At 37.8% G+C, this 22,268-nt stretch overlaps 2 protein-coding genes across 2 annotated transcripts in view; both read left to right on the forward strand.

Annotated features, from left to right (window-relative positions):
- Positions 1-6,715: 6,715 nt before the first annotated feature.
- On the forward strand, positions 6,716-10,407 carry LOC107714261 (PRA1 family protein 3-like; the record flags this gene model as incomplete). Its single annotated transcript, XM_016520073.1, has 2 exons — positions 6,716-6,962; positions 9,644-10,407. Coding segments are annotated over 2 exons (423 nt in total), but the record flags the coding sequence as incomplete, so codon positions are not given.
- Positions 10,408-12,063: 1,656 nt separating this feature from the next.
- The window catches only part of LOC107714268 (serine/arginine-rich splicing factor 6-like), a 27,921-nt gene continuing 17,716 nt past the window's right edge, over positions 12,064-22,268 (forward strand). The window contains exons 1-2 of the mRNA XM_016520081.1: positions 12,064-12,247; positions 17,733-17,926. Coding sequence (XP_016375567.1) covers positions 12,141-12,247; positions 17,733-17,926 — 301 coding nt within the window. The 5' untranslated portion in view covers positions 12,064-12,140. The remainder of the gene's footprint in view (positions 12,248-17,732; positions 17,927-22,268) is intronic.

Genomic DNA, 22,268 nt, shown 5'->3' on the forward strand with positions numbered 1-22,268 from the left:
GCTGAATAAACAGCTTTTTAGAGGAAACAGCTTATCATTTAATGAATTGACAGCCTATCAGCTAATCTCCAACATGTTTTACACTAAACAGTACTTTTGGATTGAACTATTTTTAGAGTTTACACCGAAAAAAATGCCGTTTTATAAGAGAAGTCACTGACTTTTTGTGACAGATTGGATACAGTTTACAGCACTCTCATTTATTCCTATGCTATCCGTAAACGGCGATTGAGTGTCGCACAACTCTGATACTGCGTCCCAATGTGCCTACGTAGGCCATGTCCACACGTACATGGGTATTTTTAAAAACTTCTGAAAAAAAAGAGTTTTTCCTTCCGTTTAAAAAAAAATCTCAGTCCATACGAGAACGCAAATGCATGCTAGGACGCACTGTCAAGAGCATGCCTAACCAACAGGTGGCGATATAATCTCAACCGTAAAGCCATGTTGGTCAATCAGAAGCCTGAAAAAGTTTCCAGTAGGCGGAGATAACAGCGCAGGCGCCGACGTCACAAGCCAAAAAGCTTTTTCAAAATTTTCACCCTGGCAGGAGGTTTCAGTGAACTGGTGCTGCGTTTGCGTGTGGACGAACGGCCTAACCGCGTAGAAAAAGCTACGGTTTTAAAAATAACCGCGTTCGTGTGGACAGGGCCTTATACTACGCCTTTAAAGTATGTACTCTTATGGTGAAGAAAAAGTACACACTTTTGAGTGTGCTGTAGAAGAGTAGGCAAGCTTTGGGACATACTATCACGTCACACAATTGCGTCTTTAACGGACGCTCTGTCGCACAGTTACACGCTCCGTCACTGTAAACTGGCCTGTCAATCATCTTCTCACAGTTTATATCCTCCACTTTTCATTTCATTTAACCTCCTACCGTACTGGAGAGAAAAGAAGTAGCTCGTTGATCTGCGAGCCGCGGGTCTTCATGCAGAGATCTCTGCTCATTTTTTATGCATAATGATGCATTTAAAAGTTAACGACCAAAAGGATGTTTATAAAAGTTTATATAGCTGTTGCAGATTAAATATAATACAGATAACAATAAATAAATACTTTTTACCAGGTTAAATGTTGATTATTAGTAAATCAAACCCCTTTACCGCTCTGCTTAACCGTCGGTCGCATCCGCCATGTTTGTAGTTCTCAACCGAATCATTCGTCAAAGCGCAATGGATTGTGGGTAATATTAGCCATTAGAGTGTGCACGGATTCAAAAATCGACCTGAAATAGTAGACCATCCGGGGACTTTTGGCATACTCTTTTCAACATACTATGCTTTGGGACACACATTTTAATCTCACATACAGTTTAGGATGGATAATATGAACATTGAGACGCAGGGTGACTGAAATTCAATGACGTCAAGTCTGTAATGTGATTGGTTATTAAGGCACATGTGATCCAAGTTGACCGTTAGGCTTTCTCCAATAGTAAGTAATACCAAAGACTATAAAATACCTTAAAGGGACTTTGGTAATACAGACTCTCTCATCTCCCTATAGTAAGACAATTTCTGGATGATTTTCTCCATCACTACTCGCCAGTGACTGAATTTGTTCGAGATGCGTCGGCGCTGCCCAGACCGATCGGCGTATGACATCAAAGTACCGCGAGAGCAATTCAAGGTGTTGTAAGATGGCGCCCCCCGAGGCAGACGTGTTTGCTCGCTCCACTCTCGAATGCCGGTTTTTCTTTCTTTTTTGTTTGTTTTCTGTTTTATCTGCCGTGCTCAAATGCGGTGCACTGCTAACGTACAACAGACAGGCATTACTGGACATCGCCAATTCAGCCAACCATCTTGAATTTACCGGTTTTATACCTCCGGAGCTACAACACACACGTCGCTCCCACGGTCACCGCCACCACCCCCAGGAAGGCCCCGAAGCACCGAGCTCGAGCGAGGTAGCTGACCCGAGGAGAGCGCTCCGGAGACGGCGACGCAAGCGAGGCAAGAGGGGAGGGCTTCATGCTAAGCTAAAAGCTCGCGCTAGCCGACCACCGCTACCCAGCCTGTTGTTAGCTAACGTGCGATCTCTGGAAAACAAACTGGACGAGCTGAGAGCAAGGGTTACATCACAGCGGGAAATAAGAGAATGCTGCGCTCTGATTTTCACCGAGACCTGGCTCTCAGAGAAAGTCCCGGAATCTTCTGTTCAGCTACAAACTCACTCCATACACCGAGGAGACCGGACCGGTTTCAGAAAGGCGGGGCATAGAGTAGAAACAATAATGTACAGCATGTGGAAAATAATGTGTTTTTTGAACCTTAAACCCCATAAACACATTTCATTACACCAAATACACAACATAATGTTCTTTTTAGCAGCATCATATGACCCCCTTAAAGAGTCGTCTGCTCTCCAGTCGCTCTCGCGATACTTTGATGTCATACGCCGATCGGTCTGCGCAGCGCGGACGCTTCTCGAACAAGCCTAATCTTTGGCTCATACAAGCCACTCTGCTGAGCCGCAGTCAAATCTCACGGCAGTTTTGTCTTCCTGAAGATAAGTATACTAAAATGTATAATCATTTAAATCCAATGAAAGCAGAGGTTGGTATCTGAGAAAATATCCGAAAAAAAATATAATAATCTCAATAAAGAATTATTAAATAAATCATTAATTACAAACGACTGTGATTGGTCTATCCTGACAGCATGAAGAAAAGCAACACGTGCCACGTGACAACGTTACGTTAGGTGCGTTCGATTTGAAGCACGGCTACAGACGAGAGTAGCCGCTTGCAGTCGGGGGGCAGGGTTTAAAACGGAGCCGTCAAGCCGGACATTTTCTGCTCCCGGGGGGTTCCAGTGTTGTGCCGAATTCTGCACCCCTGCCAGATTATGCACCCCCTCGTTGAAGTCGCTACCTGATTGCTTAATCCCAACCCCACCCCATATCCTAACCCCTCCTCCACACCTACTCCTAAACCTACCAATACTAGGGGGTGCATAATCTGGCAGGGTGCAAATTTCGGCACTACACCGGCAAGATGGCGAACTGAGCACACGTACTTTGTTGTGACTCTGATCATCAGTCCCAAATTTTTGTGTTGCTTGTCCTTCTTGTTTAGTTTAATTAGTTGATTCAACCGCGAGAAAGTGTAACTAAGGTGCATAACTGCATACTGTTTAGTCATTTTTTTGTGACTCTTTAAAAAACATGCCGAAACCGAAAAGTTACAATGGGCCTGAAACTTGCATATTCCACAGACAATATTATATTAGGAGGGGATTTTAACATGGTGCAGGATGATTGGCTGGACCGCTTTCCATCTAAATTTAATAGTCATCACTACAATCCTATTTTATGTAATTTTTGTAGTTCATTTGGTCTGTTTGACCCCTGGAGAGATTTATATCCCAATTTATGTCAGTACTCTTGGTTAAAACCAGACGGGACAAGCAAATCAAGATTGGACTTCTGGCTTATCTCATTCCACATTAAGGAAAATATTTTAGATTGCTTTATATCCCCCGCACCAATTTCCGATCATTGTATGCTTGGTTTAAATTTAAAGTCTCTAACTGCACGGCGTCGTAATAAGGGACATTGGAAATTTAACGCCGATCTTCTTAATTCGGAGGCCTTTTGCCAAGGAGTTAAAAATATTATTGCAGAAGTGAGTGAAGATTCTTCACTTTCCTAGAATATTAGTAAATGGGAATATTTGAAAGTTCGTAATTATTCTATTTCCTTTGGTAAACAGCTAAAAGAAATCGACCCATTTAGAAGAAGTTAATCTTATTAGAGAGATAAGTGAATGTTGCAGTAATAGTTAGTCTGATGATTCAGATAGAGCAAAGCTTTTATTCTCACAATCCAAACTTGATACTATCTATGTTGAAAAGGCGAAAGGTGCTTACATCCGTTCAAGGGCCAAGTGGATAGAAGAAGGGGAGAGAAATTCATCGTACTTCTGCAGATTGGAAAAGAGCAGGCAGGAGAAAAATAATATACGATCTTTAATTATTGTTGGCAGTGAATCTTCCAACACTAATGATATTGCACAAAAAATCTTTCTCTTTTATAGTAATTTATATAAGTCAACATTTTCTAAAATTAATGCAGATGCTTTTTTTTTATAATATTAAGCCATTTATTCCACAAATCAGTTTGGAGTTTAAAGCGATTTGTGATGCAAAAATTTCGTTACAGGATTTGCAATCTTTATCCTCTGACAAATCTCCTGGCTCTGATGGTTTAACGGCCAACTTTTACAAATTTTTGAAGGATTCAAAATGTTTTATTTTATTTAAGGCTTTGACAGAGGTTACTGAATGTCTTTCACTTTCCCATACTATGAAGCAAGGGGTTATAATTCTCATTCCCAAGCCAGGCAAAGATCCTAAGATTTTAGATAACTTGCGGCCCATTACATTGTTAAATAATGATTATAAATTGTTAGCACACATTTATTCTAATCGTCTGAAGACTGGATTATCTCAGATTATAAGCAATACGCAGTCAGGGTTTATGAGGGGTAGATCGACTCACAATAACTTACGTTTGGTTTAAGATCTGATTGATTATAAAGACAAGATTAACGACGATGGTATTTAGTTTTTTCTTGATTTCTACAAAGCGTCACCCCTTTATCTTTGCGGCTTTAGAATTGTATGGGTTTGGGAAACAGTTTAGAAGTATACCCAGACAGCAACATAGTGTTGGCCCAGATCCGGCCCACATCTGGCCCATGTGAAATCCATGCGGGCCAGATGTGGGCCGGATCTGGGCCGAAACTCTCTGCTGTCTGGGTAATTGGTAGTTTATGTCAGGATACAAATTGTTCTGTTTCATTGATTGAAGGGACCACTTCACGCTTTAATATAAACCGAGGTATTAAACAAGGTTGTCCCATTTCGCCTTTACTTTTTATTTTGGCCGCTGAAATGCTTGCTCTTGCAATTAAAAATTCTGACATTGAGCAATTAAAGGTTTTGATGATTCCATAGTGATCAGTCAATTGGCTGATGACACAGTCTTATTTCTAAAGAATACTGATCAGGTTCCAAAAACTCTCCAAATTATAACTTTTCTAATGCCTCGGGGCTTATGTCTTAATTTAAGTAAATGTGAAATAATGACATTGAAAGAATCTCAGCTCACACAAACTTGCAATGTACCAGTTAAATCTAGGATCAAATATCTTGGTATTCTACTTACTAAAGATAAAGAACTAAGTGAATCACTTAATATATCTAATAGAATAGGTAAATTTTATTTAGAAATAAATCACTCTTTATCAGAAATTGGTGGAAGAGAGGTGTCTGGTCTGTTGTTCACCTGCTAGGGAAAGATGGTTATTTTATGGATCACAGTACTTTTTATGAAAAATATAATGTCCATTGTGATTACAAGCAATATAATAAGGTAATGAACTGTATTCCAAAGGCCTTTGTACTGTTGGTTAGAAATACGGTGCCCAATGTAACTGAAGCTCTTCATTTACCTTCTTTGATAATAAATGGGCAAGATTTTATTAGGAGTAGCCTGCCAAATAAATGAATAAGGACTTTATTGACCCAAGATAAATTTCCAAATCAAGCTAGTTCGAAATAACATGAATTATCTTTTTCCCAAGAGCTCTATTTTTAAATTAAGAACCATGTGTCTCTCCTTTCCCATACCCCCCAAAGCCAAGGAAGTACATTTTAAAATGTTTAATGATATCTACCCATCTTTAGAGTTTCTTAGATATAGATTTAATATTGATCACAATAATTGTACCTTTTGTGATGTTGATATTGAAACGACTGTACATTTATTCTTTGACTGTTCATTCAGTAGAGCCTTTTGGTCTGAAACCTTTGAGTGGCTTAAAGTTTCAATGAAGCTGTCTTCTCAATTTTCTAAAAATGATATAATTTTTGGTCTAATAATGGAAGATCTACATACTCAAGTTGTACTGAATAATATTTTCATTTTGGGTAAATTTTATATTCATAAATGTAAGTGCCTTAAAACAAAGCCATTGTTTTTTGTTTTTCAAAAGGAATTTTGGATGTACTGTAAATCTGTAAGACTGTTAAAATGTAAATCTGGAAGAAGACTGTCTGGTTTATTGCAGAAATTTAAATTATTAGAAGACCCTATTGTGTAATTATTTTTCTTTCTTTCTTTTCTCTCTTCATGTTTTTTTTTTCTTTCATTTGGATTGGTGCTCTGTTCTTGAGGATCTTCTTACGATCTTGTATTGCCTTATTGTATATGTTTTTTGCAATTAAAAAAAACAATCTTTCTGCTTCCGTTAGTGACGCTCGCGCGGTGTTTGCATACTCTATCACAGATGATCGTTGTTACCAAAGACGAGACACGGCGAGGAAAAAATAAACGATTAGTTGTGGGACTATATTCTGTCATAACACAAGTCGCATACCATTCATCGCCGAACTTTCTACCGTCCGTTACTGGAAATTAAATTAAATTACTGGTTGACATGTCCCGGTCTCAGTAAATTTAGACACACTTTTGGTCCTTGAATTAGATATCGCTCGGGACGCGCGCTGTCTGTGGAGGTTTGGCCAGGACCGGTTCCAGAATTAAATTACTGAGGCTGCTTTCACATATATTTTATGTTCAGTGCCAATCATTGCTATTTCGAGAGTGAATCCCGCATCAATATGCGGATGTCATTCCCGATCGCCCGTTTGATGCAGCACTGCTTTGTTTTCTCAGCGCGATGTTATAATAATACTCATAGTGATGTCACATAAATGTCTGGTGTGGTTTTTGCAGTTTTCTGAACCCCCTGGGCATGTTTGTTGGTGGGGCGGTCGTGGCTCTGGTCTTCATGGGCTCGGTGTGGGCAGGAGAGAATAAAGCTGTGATCAAGAACTTCAAGAAGAGAAATCCCACCCTGTTTGTCGTGGGTGTCCTGGGAATCAGCTACCTCCTGCTGTCCTTGTGTGGAGGAGTGATGGTGTTTCTCTTCGGTATCACACTCCCCATGCTCTGTGAGTACCAGTGTCAGATCTTCTGGACTCGCACCTGCCTTATTACAGGTGCACCGTGTCATTTTTAACATGTTTTCCTGGACTTTATACTGACACTTACTGGTGTGGATGCAGCATCACCCCAAAACAAACACAATATTTGGGCACACATGCAATTGTAGGAATACTGTTCAGAAGCATATTTGTCACCCACACTCTTAGGAATAAAGGCTTCAAAAGGAGATTTTCACAGAGATGCCATAGAAGCTCCACAAAAAAAAAAAAAAACTTTCAGTGAACAGCTCTTTAAACGAACCACTTTTCTTAGTGTAAAAACTATAAAGAACCTTTTATGCCGTGGAAAGCTTCAATGATTGTTCAAGTTTTTTCAGTGAACCATTAATACCAATAAGGCACCTTTATTGTTAAGCATGCTGGATTACTTTATTGTGCAAACTAAAGTATTGGAGGTTACTTAGAGGAAGTGAAAGTATTTATGTATGATAATTCAGCTCTTTTGTACATCAGTAATAACTGATGACATCTCATTTTAATGTGCATCATGTTTGACACATGTGCCTTTTATTACTTTCAGTGTAAAAATCCTTTAACTCTCAATTATCCTATGAAAAAAAGAGAATATAACATCCTCAATGGTTTCAGTTTTTCACCCCCCCCCCAAATTATTAAATTATTGAAATATTTTTTGTTAATTAAAAAGAATTAAATACAATAAAATAAAAATAAAAATTAGATGACCAACTACATGAAATAAGTACTAAAATTAGTATAAAACTGAAATAATTAAACCTAAATAACCCTAAAAAGAACAAAAAATAATAAAAATGGCATAAGCACATAACAGAATTACTACAATTAAACTAAAAATTAAAAATAAAAAAATATAAAAATAAAAGCTAATTCAAAATATTGATAAAAGGTGTAATAGAATTTTTAAAATATTTTTTAATATTTACTTACTCTCATGTCATTCTATACCAGTAAAGAAGATATTTTCAACATTGGACAGTTGATTGTATGGACATACAAAATACACAGAGCCTTTTTTTTCCTTTTTGGAATGACATGAAGGTGAGTAAACGAGGAGAGAATTGTGTATTTTTTTGTGTAAAGTAACCCGTTAATGTTGGAGGATCTGAGCTACTACAGTATATCAGTGGAGTCACAGAGACATTCATAACCACAGATCTTTCCTCAGTTCTCTGATGATTATAACACGCTTATTATTCACTCAGAATAGAGTCAGACTGCATGAGTATTTCAGGGTACTGTGGAAAACAAGCAGAGAGCTAGCAGTGTGTTTTGCTTGAAGTTATGGCAACACAAAACATCATCATCTAATTACACTATATTCTGTTTTAGCGCTTGCAGATTCATGGCAGCGTCTCTGCCTAAAATCAGTACATGAGCCTTTCACAGCAGTCTGCCCTAGTACTACAATTGTTATGGGATTTTAAAATAACTTTATATTCTGTGCACTCTAAAGACTAAATAAATAAATATTAGAAAATTTGAATTGTTTGATGTCTGTGATTTAAATATTAAAATTGTATTTATTTATTTAACGTGTCAAATTAAGCAGTTTCCATTTTATCACTACATGTGTATTTATTAGGGCTGGGTAAAAAAATATACATTTCTTTATTTTAATCGATTTTCATTTTTACGAAACGATATTGATTCTTAAATCCCAAGATCGATTAGTCTGGCCTGTTTTCAGTTAGTGGATGGAACATTGAAGGGCACTTCCCATCCAATTAATCACAACAAGCTTTGTGCTTTGCTACTTTTAATATGAAACAAAGTCTCAGATTTCAAATTATGTTCATGAATGCCATTTTGGCAATGTTTAATGTGGACTGGAGTGATCGCTGTAGCGCGGCGCGCCTCGGTTCAATAAAAGCGGCAGCGCAAGGCGCTCGTGAACTGATCATCTCCTCCACATTGATACCAGTTTCAGCACAAAAATAAACATGACTAAACATCCGAAGGTAAGTTAAAAGAAAGAGTACAACTTTACAAGCCGTATCCTGTCTCATGTAATCGCTCAATCAGTGTTTCAGCTGCGCAAAGACGTCAATATAACGGCTTGTAAACAATGTGTCACGTAACGTCACATTTACCTCAGAAAAACATATTCGGTGACCATAAACTCATTAGTCAGCCAGAAAAATAAACTGTAGAGAGGGGCATTTTGCTAAATATATGCACCATATAACATATTCATTATAATTTTTACTGTTCTTCAATGTTCTTCAATGAATTGAAGTAGAAATATTATTATGTAATTGTAACTTATTTTATTATAAAAACTTAATTAAGTGTAATTTAAACAGCTGTATAGTCAGTTTTAACCTTCAATATTATAGTAATGTAGTACCAACTGACTCATGTATATTTTTATGTATATAAATTTGTGTAAAAGGACATTTGAATAAAGTATTATACTGTAATAAGGAAAGATTGCACTGCATCCATTGGGCCAAAGCTGTACCCTGGGTTTAATGGGAAAGATGCATGTTCAGTGGAAAAGCTAATAGAGAAAGTGAGCTTTAAATACTGAGTAGATGGTCTTCTCTGTCAGCTTTTTGAGTTTACAGTCTCATATGTGTGTCGTATGTGTCCTGTTTGGGTTCATCAAGAGCGTTTTTGTTGCTGAAGTCTTGTGTTTCGCCCTGCAGTGATCCTCATCCACGCTTCTCTGAGACTTCGCAGCATGAAGAACAAGTTGGAGAACAAGATCGAGGGCGTTGGCCTGAAGAAGACGCCCATGGGAGTCATACTGGATCTCCTGGATCAACAAGAAGAGAAGATCAACAAAATCCAGGATTTCTTGGAGAGTAAGCTGAAAGATTGAGCATGAAGCACCTCGGTGTCCTCTACATGCAGCCACTCTTTCTTCTTGAGTTGTTTTGTGTTTGTTTTGGTCTTGGTTTGACAGCCAAGTGCCAAAGCGGAAATATCTTTTAAATACCAAAGTATGACGAAGTTCCAGACGCACATGTTTGTCACATCACCAGAGAGTATGACTTGCTAGTGTAAGACTGTCTGTATAAGACTCATTCCCAATCTGTATGCAGCTTCCATTGACATTTTGTCTATTTTTTTTTATTCAGAATGAATTAGCATAAAAGTGTATGTTTTGAATAGATTTCTACAGACAGAGTCACTGAAAGCACTTTGAAATATTGTAGATTTGATCAAACCTTATTCTTCCCCTGTGGCGAAACGATCATCGTTCTTCTGGCGCACATTTGTAATAGAAATTAAATGTTTTCATATGAGCTGATGTGGCATAATGACGGAGGAGTGTGTATTTATTGCATGTTTTGCTTCTTTTTTGGCTAACACAAGCTCTGCAGTGAAGAAACATTCACATGCTTCTGAAATTAATGCACAAACACTGTTTGTTTGCAGGTTTGAACAGATTTAATAAAGGTGGAATGTGGAAAAGTTTGGGCATGTTAATATGAGTCAGTATGGCAGAAATCAGACTGTCCTAACATTACATTGCATTTGAAGTAATGAATTGAAGTACAGTATGTTTGGGATCGGGATCAAAGGCAGTGTAAATCTCATGATCTCCGTGCAGATGATCGTTTTTCAGGTAACCTTCCTTCAGCTCCCTTTATGCAGTAATAGGATATATATATATATATATATATACAGAACCTCTAGTTAAGATCATATATTTGGTTTTAAAGGATTTCATTTGATAATTGCTGATAATGCCTGATCAAGCATGTGTGTGTATATATATATATATATATATATATGCTTGAAACAAAATTGTGTTTTTTTTACATGTTTGTTAGCGCAGTTCACATGCTTTATGAAACAGACAATCATTGAAGTCCTTATTTAGAGGGGATGGGCATGCTATATGTCACCATCTTCTACTATTACTACTATTGTGTAGAATTAATGTAACTGTGCGCTACAGATGATTTCACTGGTTGTTATGTTTCTTATCTCTAATCTGAACATACTGTTACAAGCTAACATTTACCTCCTAATTGATCTAGCAAGTGGACGGAACCTAAACAGATTATTTCAGCAGAACCTCATTTAGATTGTTTTACACATTGTGTGACCTTTGGCCTCTGAAAGACAGACTTATTCACATGACACAGCTGTAGCGGGTGATATTGCTCATAAATACCTGTCAAAAAGTAGCCTACCGTGGCAGTACTATGGTACAACAATGATGTAATTTAGTAATACTATGGTATTTTTATATGTGCATGATTAGTCATGCATCTAGCAATGTATGTAAGGCTGGAAGCTTACGCTGCTATTTTGAACTAATACTCAGAACTAGGGCTGGGTAAAAAATATAGATTTCCTGAAGAATAGGGGAGAGTGGGGACGATCGCAACATGGCTTATTTCTTCAGTCAGGAAGGATGGAGGTGCAGCTGACTGGGCCTCTCCAGACAGAACTATCCTGAGCTTGAACTGGTCCAACAGTCTTCAATAAGCATATCAGTGAATCCATTCCACCAAGACTTACATTTGTGTTTATTAACTTACACAATAGCATTTAGTGTTTTGATATTCGTTTGGTTTGAAAATGTCTTATGTGCGTGCGGGACAGAATCGTTCACAAATTCACAAATAACAGCCTTCCAGTGAAGTGGGGATTACACTGAAGTTAATCCAAAATATCCAACTATGCTTTAATGCAAACGCTTCACGTGTAATTATTCACATTCGGGGCCGGTTCTAAACATTTAGAGGCTCTAAAGTTATGTTGGAGGCCCCCTGAATCCCTAAACCCCTCCATGTTTGGGAATAAAATGTAAAAATTGTAATAAAATTAAAGTTTTTAAGTAAGAATACGTTTTTAAGTGTTTATCTTAGATAACGTTTAAAATGGACACGTACAAATATAGCAGAAATAGATATATTCGATATTGCATTTTATTTATTTATTTATTAATTTTAAAATTCTTATCAACACGCGGTTTCATCGCGGAGACTATATAAAAAGTTTTGAAGTGACTTTGTGCAAAGACCTTTTTGGCACAGTATTTTTAAATGGAAAGGACTCTTATTTTAGAAGGTGCGGTCTCGGTCGAAGTGCTTCCGGTTGACAAGAGGATAAAAACCTGTTGCGGCTGTTTTCACGTTCTGGAGATAATCGGCGTTACGGCTGCTGAGTACAAACCAAATCAACATGCCTCGAGTTTATATCGGCCGGCTGAGCTATCATGTCCGCGAGAAAGACATCCAGAGGTTTTTCGGTGGCTACGGGAAGCTGCTGGAGGTGGATATGAAAAACGGGTGAGTTCATTCATCTGCACGCGATACAATAATATTGCGCGACACGAGAAAAGGTACGTTCAGCGTCAGCGCCATTATAAATCAGTCCATAATGAGAATAATCTGGTTAGTTTACAGCTGCAACATTTGGGCTAGTGTTAGGTTTGAGAGCTAAACGTTGGTTTGTCGTATAGAACAATAGACTTAAACTGAAAGGTCTGTTTTGAAACGAGTGTGAGTGTTTATTTGATCATGCGGTGATACTGAACAGTATTCGGCGGGAGATGTTGTTGGTTTAAGGAGGTAATTGTTGCAGAAATGTGAGTCTGATACTCTCGCCACGTTTACACCGCTGAAGGGCCTCCATTTTCTCGGCTCTAGAAACAGAAACGAGCTCGAGTCCGTCAGTGAAATTGTCGGGAGCCTGACGGCTGGAAGCAAAGCCACTAGAAGGCAAGCCTGCAACCTTTAGCCAAAAAAAGCGTAACGGCTAACGCTTCTGGTTTGCCAGTACATGGGAAAGGAGACCAGAGGCCGTTTTTATTTTTTGAATGGATGTCAATGTAGGATAGGCTTCACTACGCTGAATAAACCGCTTTTTAGAGGAAACGGCTTATTTAATGAATTAGCCTATCAGCTAATCTCCAACATGTTTGCACAGTGGCGTACCGCACATCGTAGAGGCCCCCACGCAAAGAACAAGATGGGGCCCTTCCCACCAGCAGTGATGTCATGTATACGAAAACTTGTTGTGCACCAGCTGCAATTATACTACTGAGTCCGTCTCTCCCATTTACATAACTGATTTACAGTGGCGGCTCGTGGGGTTTTAAATAGAGGAGGCACACTAATTGTATTGGTCTGGGATCCCTGCCGATTATTATTATTATTTGCTTAACCACTTTAAAATGGCTTTTTGGTTGCTTTTAATCAGAAAACGTAAAGAAAACGACCCGACGAGCCGCCACTGCTGATTTATCAGTAATGAATGTGGTGAAGTATCATTGCATTTCATGTAGGCTAATGGCCTGGGCTGCGTTTCCCAGAAGATTCGTAAGCCTAAGAAGTTCGTAAAAATGATCGTATGACTGATCTTAATATTACGGTCTGTTTCCCAAATTATCATTTCATCAGTCTCCCAAAATGTGCCAGTGGTTAGACTGGTCTTATGCTGCGTTCAAGTCCTCCTGGGACGTTTGTACTTACGTGTTGACAAGTCGTAATTACGACGTCAGGTGCGTTCAAGTCAGTTTAGTCGGCACAAGATGGCGGTGTACCTTCTTTTAATAAATTACAAGAAAATACAACAGGGTCTGTTAACACTGCTTATAGAAAATGAAGAGCAAAGAATTCGCATCAGGTGTGTTTTGTTATATATTTTGTTATATATTTTTAAAAAGTAATTTATGAAGCCACTTTAATCTGTATCGAATAAAAACTTGTTATTAATTGTTATATTACAATCCTGCCACATTCAAAAAGCTTATTTTTTGTAAATAAAAAGCCTGACATTGTCACTGCTTAATACCTATAAGTATTGTGATTTATGTTTTACTTTGGCAATCTTTATAGGACCCTCTGTCAGACATGCAGTTCTACAGTACTTGTCACTGACAACCCACTAAACTATCAATTTAAACAAAAATTTACCGTCAACTACAGACGTTGCATCCATCGATTCCGCCATGTTTCTCATTGACACGCCGGAAACTCGGGGCTTAAAGAAAATTTAGATTTTCCCACTCGTAATAACGACTTTGTGGTGGCGTTCATGTGCGTTCAACTCGTAAATACGATCTATCCGACATGACTTGAACGCACCATAAGGATATGATTGTACTTTATTGTACACTTTATTACTCCGTTTTTAAAAAAAAATTTTTATATGAATTTATAAATGAAGTCATTAAAAAGGGCAGAAAAATAGAAATACACATACACAAATGACTGAAAAAAAAAAAGAAATAATGGTAGGAAATATGCTTCGAAGACTGGGGGGGAAAAAAATTTGTCAATGACTTGCTCACTTGCACTAAAACCAGCAATGTATTGGACCCGGAAATAACGTCTCTGTATAGATATTATATACTATACTATATATATATATATATGTATAATATTGTTATTATATCCGAGTTGTCTGGAACGCAGCGTTAGGTTAACATTTCAATAAACGAGCGTGTACTACAATTACGAGCCATTCTATAAGGTGACATTTCAGCACTTGACCAACGGATAGCGACTCCTAATTAGCACTTAAAGCACGGCTACGTGCGATTGGGTTAAGTGCATTTTTGGGAAACGCACGTAAAACAATACGAACGATCTTAAAATGACTCGTAGAAAATGCTCTTAAGCTCTAAGATCAATCGTTAACGAGAAACGTAGCCCAGCACGTTTCAGTTCAAACACTGTCCTACATAAGACTCGCTAACTGTTTAAAAAAATTATACAAGCAAAATTTCTTTCAGTAAGAAAAAAAAACTAGGAGAAAAACAAATTAAAGGAATAACTATATGCAACATTTTGAGAAAAATTTACTTTCTATACATATACCAACTTTTGCAATTAACTTATTTATTCTTTTTATTAACTGACAACCACAAACAAGCAAAAACTCTACCGAATCCTTTGCGCTCTGAGCGTTTTGGTGTCTTTGACTGCAGCTTTAATGTCGATGTTGCGAGCACGTGCATTCTCAATACTTAGAAGAGCTAAACTGGACAGTCTTCTTTCTTGTAACATTGTGCTCCGGAGAAATGTCTTGATCACTTACAATTTCGAGAACAAACTATTAATTGCATGACAAAATCTGGTGACAAGTCGTGTGACTACGTATCGTATCGTGACTTTGCTGGAGATACACAGCCCTAGGTCGCACCACATGATTTTAAGGCTACGGCCAATTCATCTAGATGAAAAAACACTAAAATCACTTAATTTTAATATGAATTTATTAGGGCTGTGTATCACCAGCAAAGTCACGATACGATACGTATCACGATACAGATGATATGATACGTATCACGATACATGACTGCACTGAATTTCACCTCAGCAGAATTTAGAAAAACAGCTGTTTATTAAACGCTGCTTACTATAGTGCCATTTCTAACTATTGGCAGAGCAGACAGTAGACCTCTGCATTATGAAGGGCCTCCATAACTGTACCACAGTACAATATAGGTAATGGCATGTTTCATGTTTACATTGTGCACTCCCCACCAGGTACAATATTCTGATTGTTTGCATCTTGTTTTTAAGCCCATAAATAATAATGTACTCGTTCTAATAAATTTATATTGTAATGTACTCATTCTAATATATTTAAAAAATCATTTACATTGCTGGTAGGTTATCATTGCACAAATTAACGTTTAGCAGATATTTCTGTATTGCGCAAGTGTAAAGCTCTGTTTTGGGGATTACGTCTCTTTATATCAGGCAACCCCGTTGTGTTCCTCTGCGGCCAGATTAAACCCTGTTGTAGCCTATATATGCTCTATTCATTCTTTTTTAGAAACCTCGCACTTTTCTACTCAATTTGTTTAAAATTTTACAACGTTTAAAATCAAGCGCGGTCCACTGCTGCACACGTGCCACAATATCGATACAGGGCCAGCTGTATCGATGCTCGTATCGTCAAATCTCTGTGACGATACATCGTCGTATCGATATTTTTAACACAGCACTAGAATTTGTGTACACAACGTTCTTAATGTTTGAACAATTACAGTAGATATTATTTTCTGTATTTTAAAATTGGCCTGCCGAAAATCCTTATACGTCAATGACCCATATATAATAGCAATGAGGCAATAATAATTAGTTAAAATAAAGTATCTAAAGCAAGAAATCATATGGTTTTATTGAACAAAATTGTTAAAATACATAATGTATTATAAACAATAGAGCTAATGTACATTACGCATTACAACAAAGGCCTGCAGAGGGCGCCAACGGCCTGACGATTGTTTTTACACATTACTGTGCGATCTAATACTTGTTTAATATTTACCAAAGGACAGAAATGCTATAGCCACTGAGTTTACACGTTTTGATGTCCACATTCATTTAATTACAGAGTGAGGGTTTGAGCTTTTATTTTGAAACCGCGATGTATTATCCTGTGTTTGCGTAGATTTATAAATGATTTACCTTACAAATCTGATGAGTGCATATACTGTATTAGAACTGCATTGCAAATAATTATTTAATTAAATCGTAGCGTTTGTGAATTCACAATTATGCTTAATTATGATTTTTTAAATGGGTTTAAGACCGTCATGAGAAAAACCGATCACATGATGCGAGCAAAAAAATCGGATTTGGGCAACATTTGCCTGCAGTGTTTCAATTTCAATCTACTCCTCTGAGATTAAGGCTGCATTTACACTGGCACAAAAAAAATCAGATTTTTTTTGCTCACATCTGACACAGATTGGAATTTGTTGCACACATGTAAACACAAATCTGGACGAGATCAGATTTTTTTTTCCGCATCCGATCTGAGCCACTTCCAAATGTGGATTTTAATCAGATACATGTTCGATAACTGGACATCCGACCTACGTCTAAACACACATTCGATTCCCCGCAGAACTCCCAATGCGCGGGCTACATGTTTGCCAGATGTGCATGCACTCGCATTTTACTGAGATGGAAACTAAACACGGATATCGGATACCAGTCGTGTCTAAAGTGAATGTAAACAGCTGGGTCAAAAGATGGGATCTGTGCATTAAGACTTGCAGCCTAAAATGTCTGACTCATTCTAGAGCTTTAAGGCTGTCTGTCTTTCTAGTGAAGCCTAGTAAATTTGGGCATGCTAACTACATGCTAAACCATACTAACTGATCCAGGACATATGCTTGCAACAAGCTAAAAAGGACCAGAACACCCTAGCAGCCTCCACAAAACCTCATCAACTCCATAGCAACACCCTAATTACCTCTTTCTGATAGACTTCATGGTCTTTAAACTTTCAAACTATTTTCTCGCTACACTGTCTCGAGCCAAAATCAAAGTTTGGTTGTAATTAGTTAATCGCATTGATTATGGAATTAAGGTAGATTACTGCACCGGATTTCCATTTGTGTCTCGGGTGCTGTTGCTTTTAGTAAATTTGGAAGTTTATACTTTTAGTGTACAGAATTTATGTAATTAAGGATAATAAAACTGTAGTGTAAAACAGATCGGTTGCTCACTGCTGTTTTCTGCATGCAAGGAGTTCAAATGGGGTTTTCTTCACAGTGGATCTTTAAAAATAGATCTGATCTGATTGTTTTGAATAGGTGCTTATTATGCTTTCAGTAACATTAACAAATGAACAACACATTATTTGAGGGACAGTGAGCCTGAGATCATGAGACTGTCCTCCTAGAGTAGCCTCGGTCAAGAACAAAGTGGCTTGTTGGGGTTCAGTAACTTTCAGAGTTAACCACTACCCCCATTAGACTTGTACACTGCTTTTTAAGGCTGGGTCTAATCAGTGCTGTGTTTATAGGTACGGCTTTGTTGAGTTTGAAGACACCCGTGATGCTGATGACGCCGTCTATGAGCTGAACGGTAAAGAGCTGTGTGGGGAGAGGGTCATGGTGGAGCACGCCAGGGGTCCGCGCCGGGACCGCGACAGCAATGGAGGGGGTTATTACAGAGGAGGTGGAGGTGGAGGTGGTGGTGGTGGAGGAGGAGGACGCAGTAAGTACAATAACATCAGTAATGTATTGCATTGAGCACTTGTTTTTAAGTTTCTGTAAACCAGATGATTGTAACAGGATATTAAAAACTGTAAACAAACATAAAACTTGCTACCCGGTTTTATGTTCCTGCAGCTGTAACACTGCTTACAAGTTTTTTTTTTTTTTTCCTTTGTCCCATTGCCAGTTAATTAATTTAACTAGCAATTATTGATTTCTGTATTGCATTTATGTCATGCTGGTAATTTCAACTTTCAGCAGCTGAAGAAAAATGCTATTAAAGAGCGAAGATGTTTTGTTTTCCTTTCCTTTCTTTGTTTTTAGTAAAGAAACCCACATCAGGGGCCTGTTCTTTGTACGTCGCTAACTCCGTTAGCTGGATTTGATTGTTGATGATTTGGCATGATCTTGGATTGGTTGGTTCTTCGAAGCTCATCCTGGACTTGCTGTCATAGCAACAGGTCCTTAAAGGGTTAGTTCACCCAAAAAGAAAATTAGCTCATAAATTACTTACCCTCAAGTCATCCTAGGTGTATGTGACTTTCTTCTTTCAGACGAATCCAGTCGGAGTTATATAAAAAATTGTCTTTGATCTTTCAAGCTGTTTAATGGCCATCAGTGGGTGTTGCATGCTTCAGTCCAAAACAAGTTAAATAAAAGCGCCCATCCATAAAAAAAAAAGTGTCTCACACGGCTCCGGGGGGTGAACAAAGGCCTTCTGTAGCGAACCGATGCGTTTTTGTAAGAAAAATATCCATATTCAAAACGTAATAATGTTTAAAAAGAGTTTTTATATATTTTTTTATATTAAAAGCAAGTTTTTTGGGCAGTGTAGAGTAGGGCTTGTTTGTCATTTCTCTCGCAATATGGTAAGGGGCGTAATATTTCCGTCACAAGCTTGAGGTATTCGGCCAATCATAACGCATTGGATAGCTGGCCAATCACAGCACACCTTGCTTTTCAGACCGATGAGCTTTGTAAAAATCAACGCGTTTCAGAAAGGCGGGGCATAGAGGAGAAACAATAATGTACAGTATGTGGAAAATGTTTTTTTTTTTTTTTTCCTTAAACTGCATTTCTTTACACCACATACACAAAATAATATTCTTTTTAGCAACATCATATGACCCCTTTAACTTGTTTTGGACTGAAGCATGCAACACTCGCTGAGTGCCATGAAACAGCTTGAAAGATCAAAGACCATTTTTAATGTAACTCCGACTAGATTCGTCTGAAAGAAGAAAGTCATATACACCTAGGATGACTTGAGGATAAGTAATTTATGGGCTAATTTTCATTTTTGGGTGAACTAACCCTTTAAGCTTAAACCTGCTCGGAAGCAGCTTATTTCATGTAAACATGATTAGATCGCATCTTTTTACATTTAGCAGACGCTTTTATCCAAAGCGACTTACAAATCAGGACAATGGAAGCAATCAAAATCAACAAAAGAGCAAAGATCTGCAAGTGCTATAACCAGTCTCAGTTAGCTTAACGCAGTACATGTAAGAATTATTATTTTTTTTTTTTTAAATCCTATAATAAAAAGAAAATGGATAGAATACAAAAAGATTAGAGAAGCAAGTGTTGTTGTTTTTTTTATTAAAGAAAACAAGCAGTTAGTTAATAAATAGAGTGCAAGTCTAAAAGGGGCAAGTTTTTTTTTTATTATAAAGAATAGAATTAGAATGGAGAGTGCTAGAGTTAGAGAGTCAAATAAAGATGGAAGAGATGTGTTTTTAGCCGATTCTTGAAGATGGCTAAGGACTCAGCTGCTCGGATTGAGTTGGGCAGGTCATTCCACCAGGAGGGAACATTTAATTTAAAAGTTTGTGAAAGTGATTTTGTGCCTCTTTGGGATGAACAATAAAGCTTCTAGAGGGCACATAACTCTGAAGCCAGTGGTGATTTTGTAGGCAAACATTAATGCCTTGAATTCTATGCGAGCAGCTATTGGTAGCCAGTGCAAATTGTTAAACAGAGGTGTGATTTGCATTCTTTTCGGCTTGTTAAAAATTCATCTTGCTGCCGTGTTCTGGATTAATTGTAAAGGTTTGATGGAACTGGCTGGAAGACCTGCTAATCGTCGGATCATCAGGATGGAATGCGAGGTTGAGTTGAGTGTCATCAGCATAGCAGTGATATGAAAAGCCATGTTTCTGAATGACAGAACCTAGTGATGCCATGTAGACGGAGAAGAGAAGTGGTCCAAGAACTGAGCCCTGAGGCACCCCAGTAGTTAGATGTTGTGACTTGGACACCTCACCTCTCCAAGATATCTTGAAGGACCATTCTGAGAGATAAGACTCAAACCACTAGAGTGTGGGTCCTGAGATGCCCTTTGCCAATAGGGTTGACAGGAGGATCTGGTGGTTAACCGTGTCAAAAGCAGCGGACAGATCCAACAAGATAAGTATAGAAGATTTGGAATCCGCTCTTGCCAGTCTTAGGGCTTCAACAACTGAGAGCAAGACGGTCTCGGTTGAATGTCCACTTCTGAAACCAGACTGGTTGCTGTCGAGGAGGTTGTTCTGTGTGAGAAAGGCAGAGACTTGGTTGAACACCGCTCATTCAAGTGTTTTTGCAATGTAAGGAAGAAGGGAAATCTAGAGTTGATGAAGGAGGGGGAGGACAAAGGAGGGAGGAAAATGTTTTAAAGAGCATGCGAGAGTTAGACGAATTGTTAATTTTGTTGTGATAGTATGTCCTTTTAGCAGTGGAGACATTAGCAGAGAAGGCAGAGAGGAGTGACTGATACACATTAAGGTCCAGTAGTATTTTTTTGATTTGCGCCACACAGCAGTAGTTGAGATCAGAAGAGGCAAGCAGAGTGCAGAAGTCTGCAGCCTGAGGTTTATCTAGGTGGATGTTGAAGTCTCCAAGCATAACTAGGGGAGTACCATCCTCAGGAAAGGTTGAGAGCAGCACATTTAATTCATCCAAAAAGTTACCTTGTGGTCCTGTGGGTCGATAAACCACTACAAAATGGATTTTAAAAGGTTGGGTAATAGTGACTGAATGTGATTTTAAAGGAGCTGCTAATATCCAGAGATGGTAAAGGAATACATTTCCAATCATTAGAGATGAGCAGACCAGTACCTCCACCTCTTCCAGTCAGATGGGGAGTGTGGGGAAAAAGAGAAATTATTGGAGAGTGCTGCAGAAGTAGCAGTGTCCTCTGGTTTGATCCACGTCTCTGTCAGGGCCATATGGTTTAGTCTTGAATGACTAGTAAAAGATGTAATAAAATCTGCTTTGTTTACTGCAGACTGACAATTCCAGAGACCAATAGAAAAAGAAAGTAGTGTATTAGCAGTAGGGTTGCAAAGGGGCGGAAAATTTCCGGTAAATTTTCCATGGGAACTTCGTCTGGGGAATTTTGAAAATATTCCAAGTTTGAAACTTACCAGGAATTTATGGGAATTCATTGGAAATTTATACAATTATTATATACAAACATGAATATAAAAATTTTGTTTGATCATAGGCTCCAATACAATACTATCTAAATCTAATACTAATACAAATTTTAAAAATGACTTATTTTTTGGGGGGGAATCTGTGATGCTTTTTTCAGGATTTATTGATGAATGAGAACTAGGGCTGCACGATTAATCGCATGCCATTATTAGTGGTCGACCGATATTGTTTTTTTTACTGCCGATATCTTGGAAAGCAGGGTGGCCGATATAAAGCCGATATAGTTGTATTTATTTTAATTAATATTTAAGAAATTTGAAATCATTTGAAAATGGATTAAATACATTTGTAAAATAAACATACTTATACTTAAGATGACAAAGTATTTTCCACAAATAAATAAATATTTAATAAAAATATAATTAAAAAGGAAGTAAAGTGTAACCAACAGAGCACTCCGTATTGTGGGAAGTTTGTGTGCATTGGGAATCATATTTTTTTCAAATAAAGCCAAGGTATTACTCATTTTACATACAGCACACAGTGAAAATGACATGAATATGACAGTGGGCAAATGCATAAAGCGCAGCATAATTTGAAATCACGAATTTAATGTTTAAAGCATTCAATTCACACGGACTGAAAGTCACACAGAGAACACGCGATCATGCAGGATACAATTAGTCATTCAAAGATTTGTTTAAATTATATAAATGCGTGTTTGCTGAATGGTGACGGCAAACGAGAAAGTATTATGTTTGCCTTTCTATTCTTTCTATTATAAAAGCAATTGTTAAAGGGGTCATATGATGCTTTTTTTTTAAAGATCATTATTTTGTGTATTTTGTGTATTTGAATATGTTGACATGCTTTAATGTTCAAAAAACACATTATTTTTCAAATACTGTACATTATTGTAGGTC

The sequence above is a fragment of the Sinocyclocheilus rhinocerous genome, unplaced genomic scaffold (genome assembly GCF_001515625.1).
Source record: "Sinocyclocheilus rhinocerous isolate Xijiao unplaced genomic scaffold, SAMN03320098_v1.1 scaffold1290, whole genome shotgun sequence".
In the NCBI taxonomy this organism is placed as follows: Eukaryota; Metazoa; Chordata; class Actinopteri; order Cypriniformes; family Cyprinidae; genus Sinocyclocheilus; species Sinocyclocheilus rhinocerous.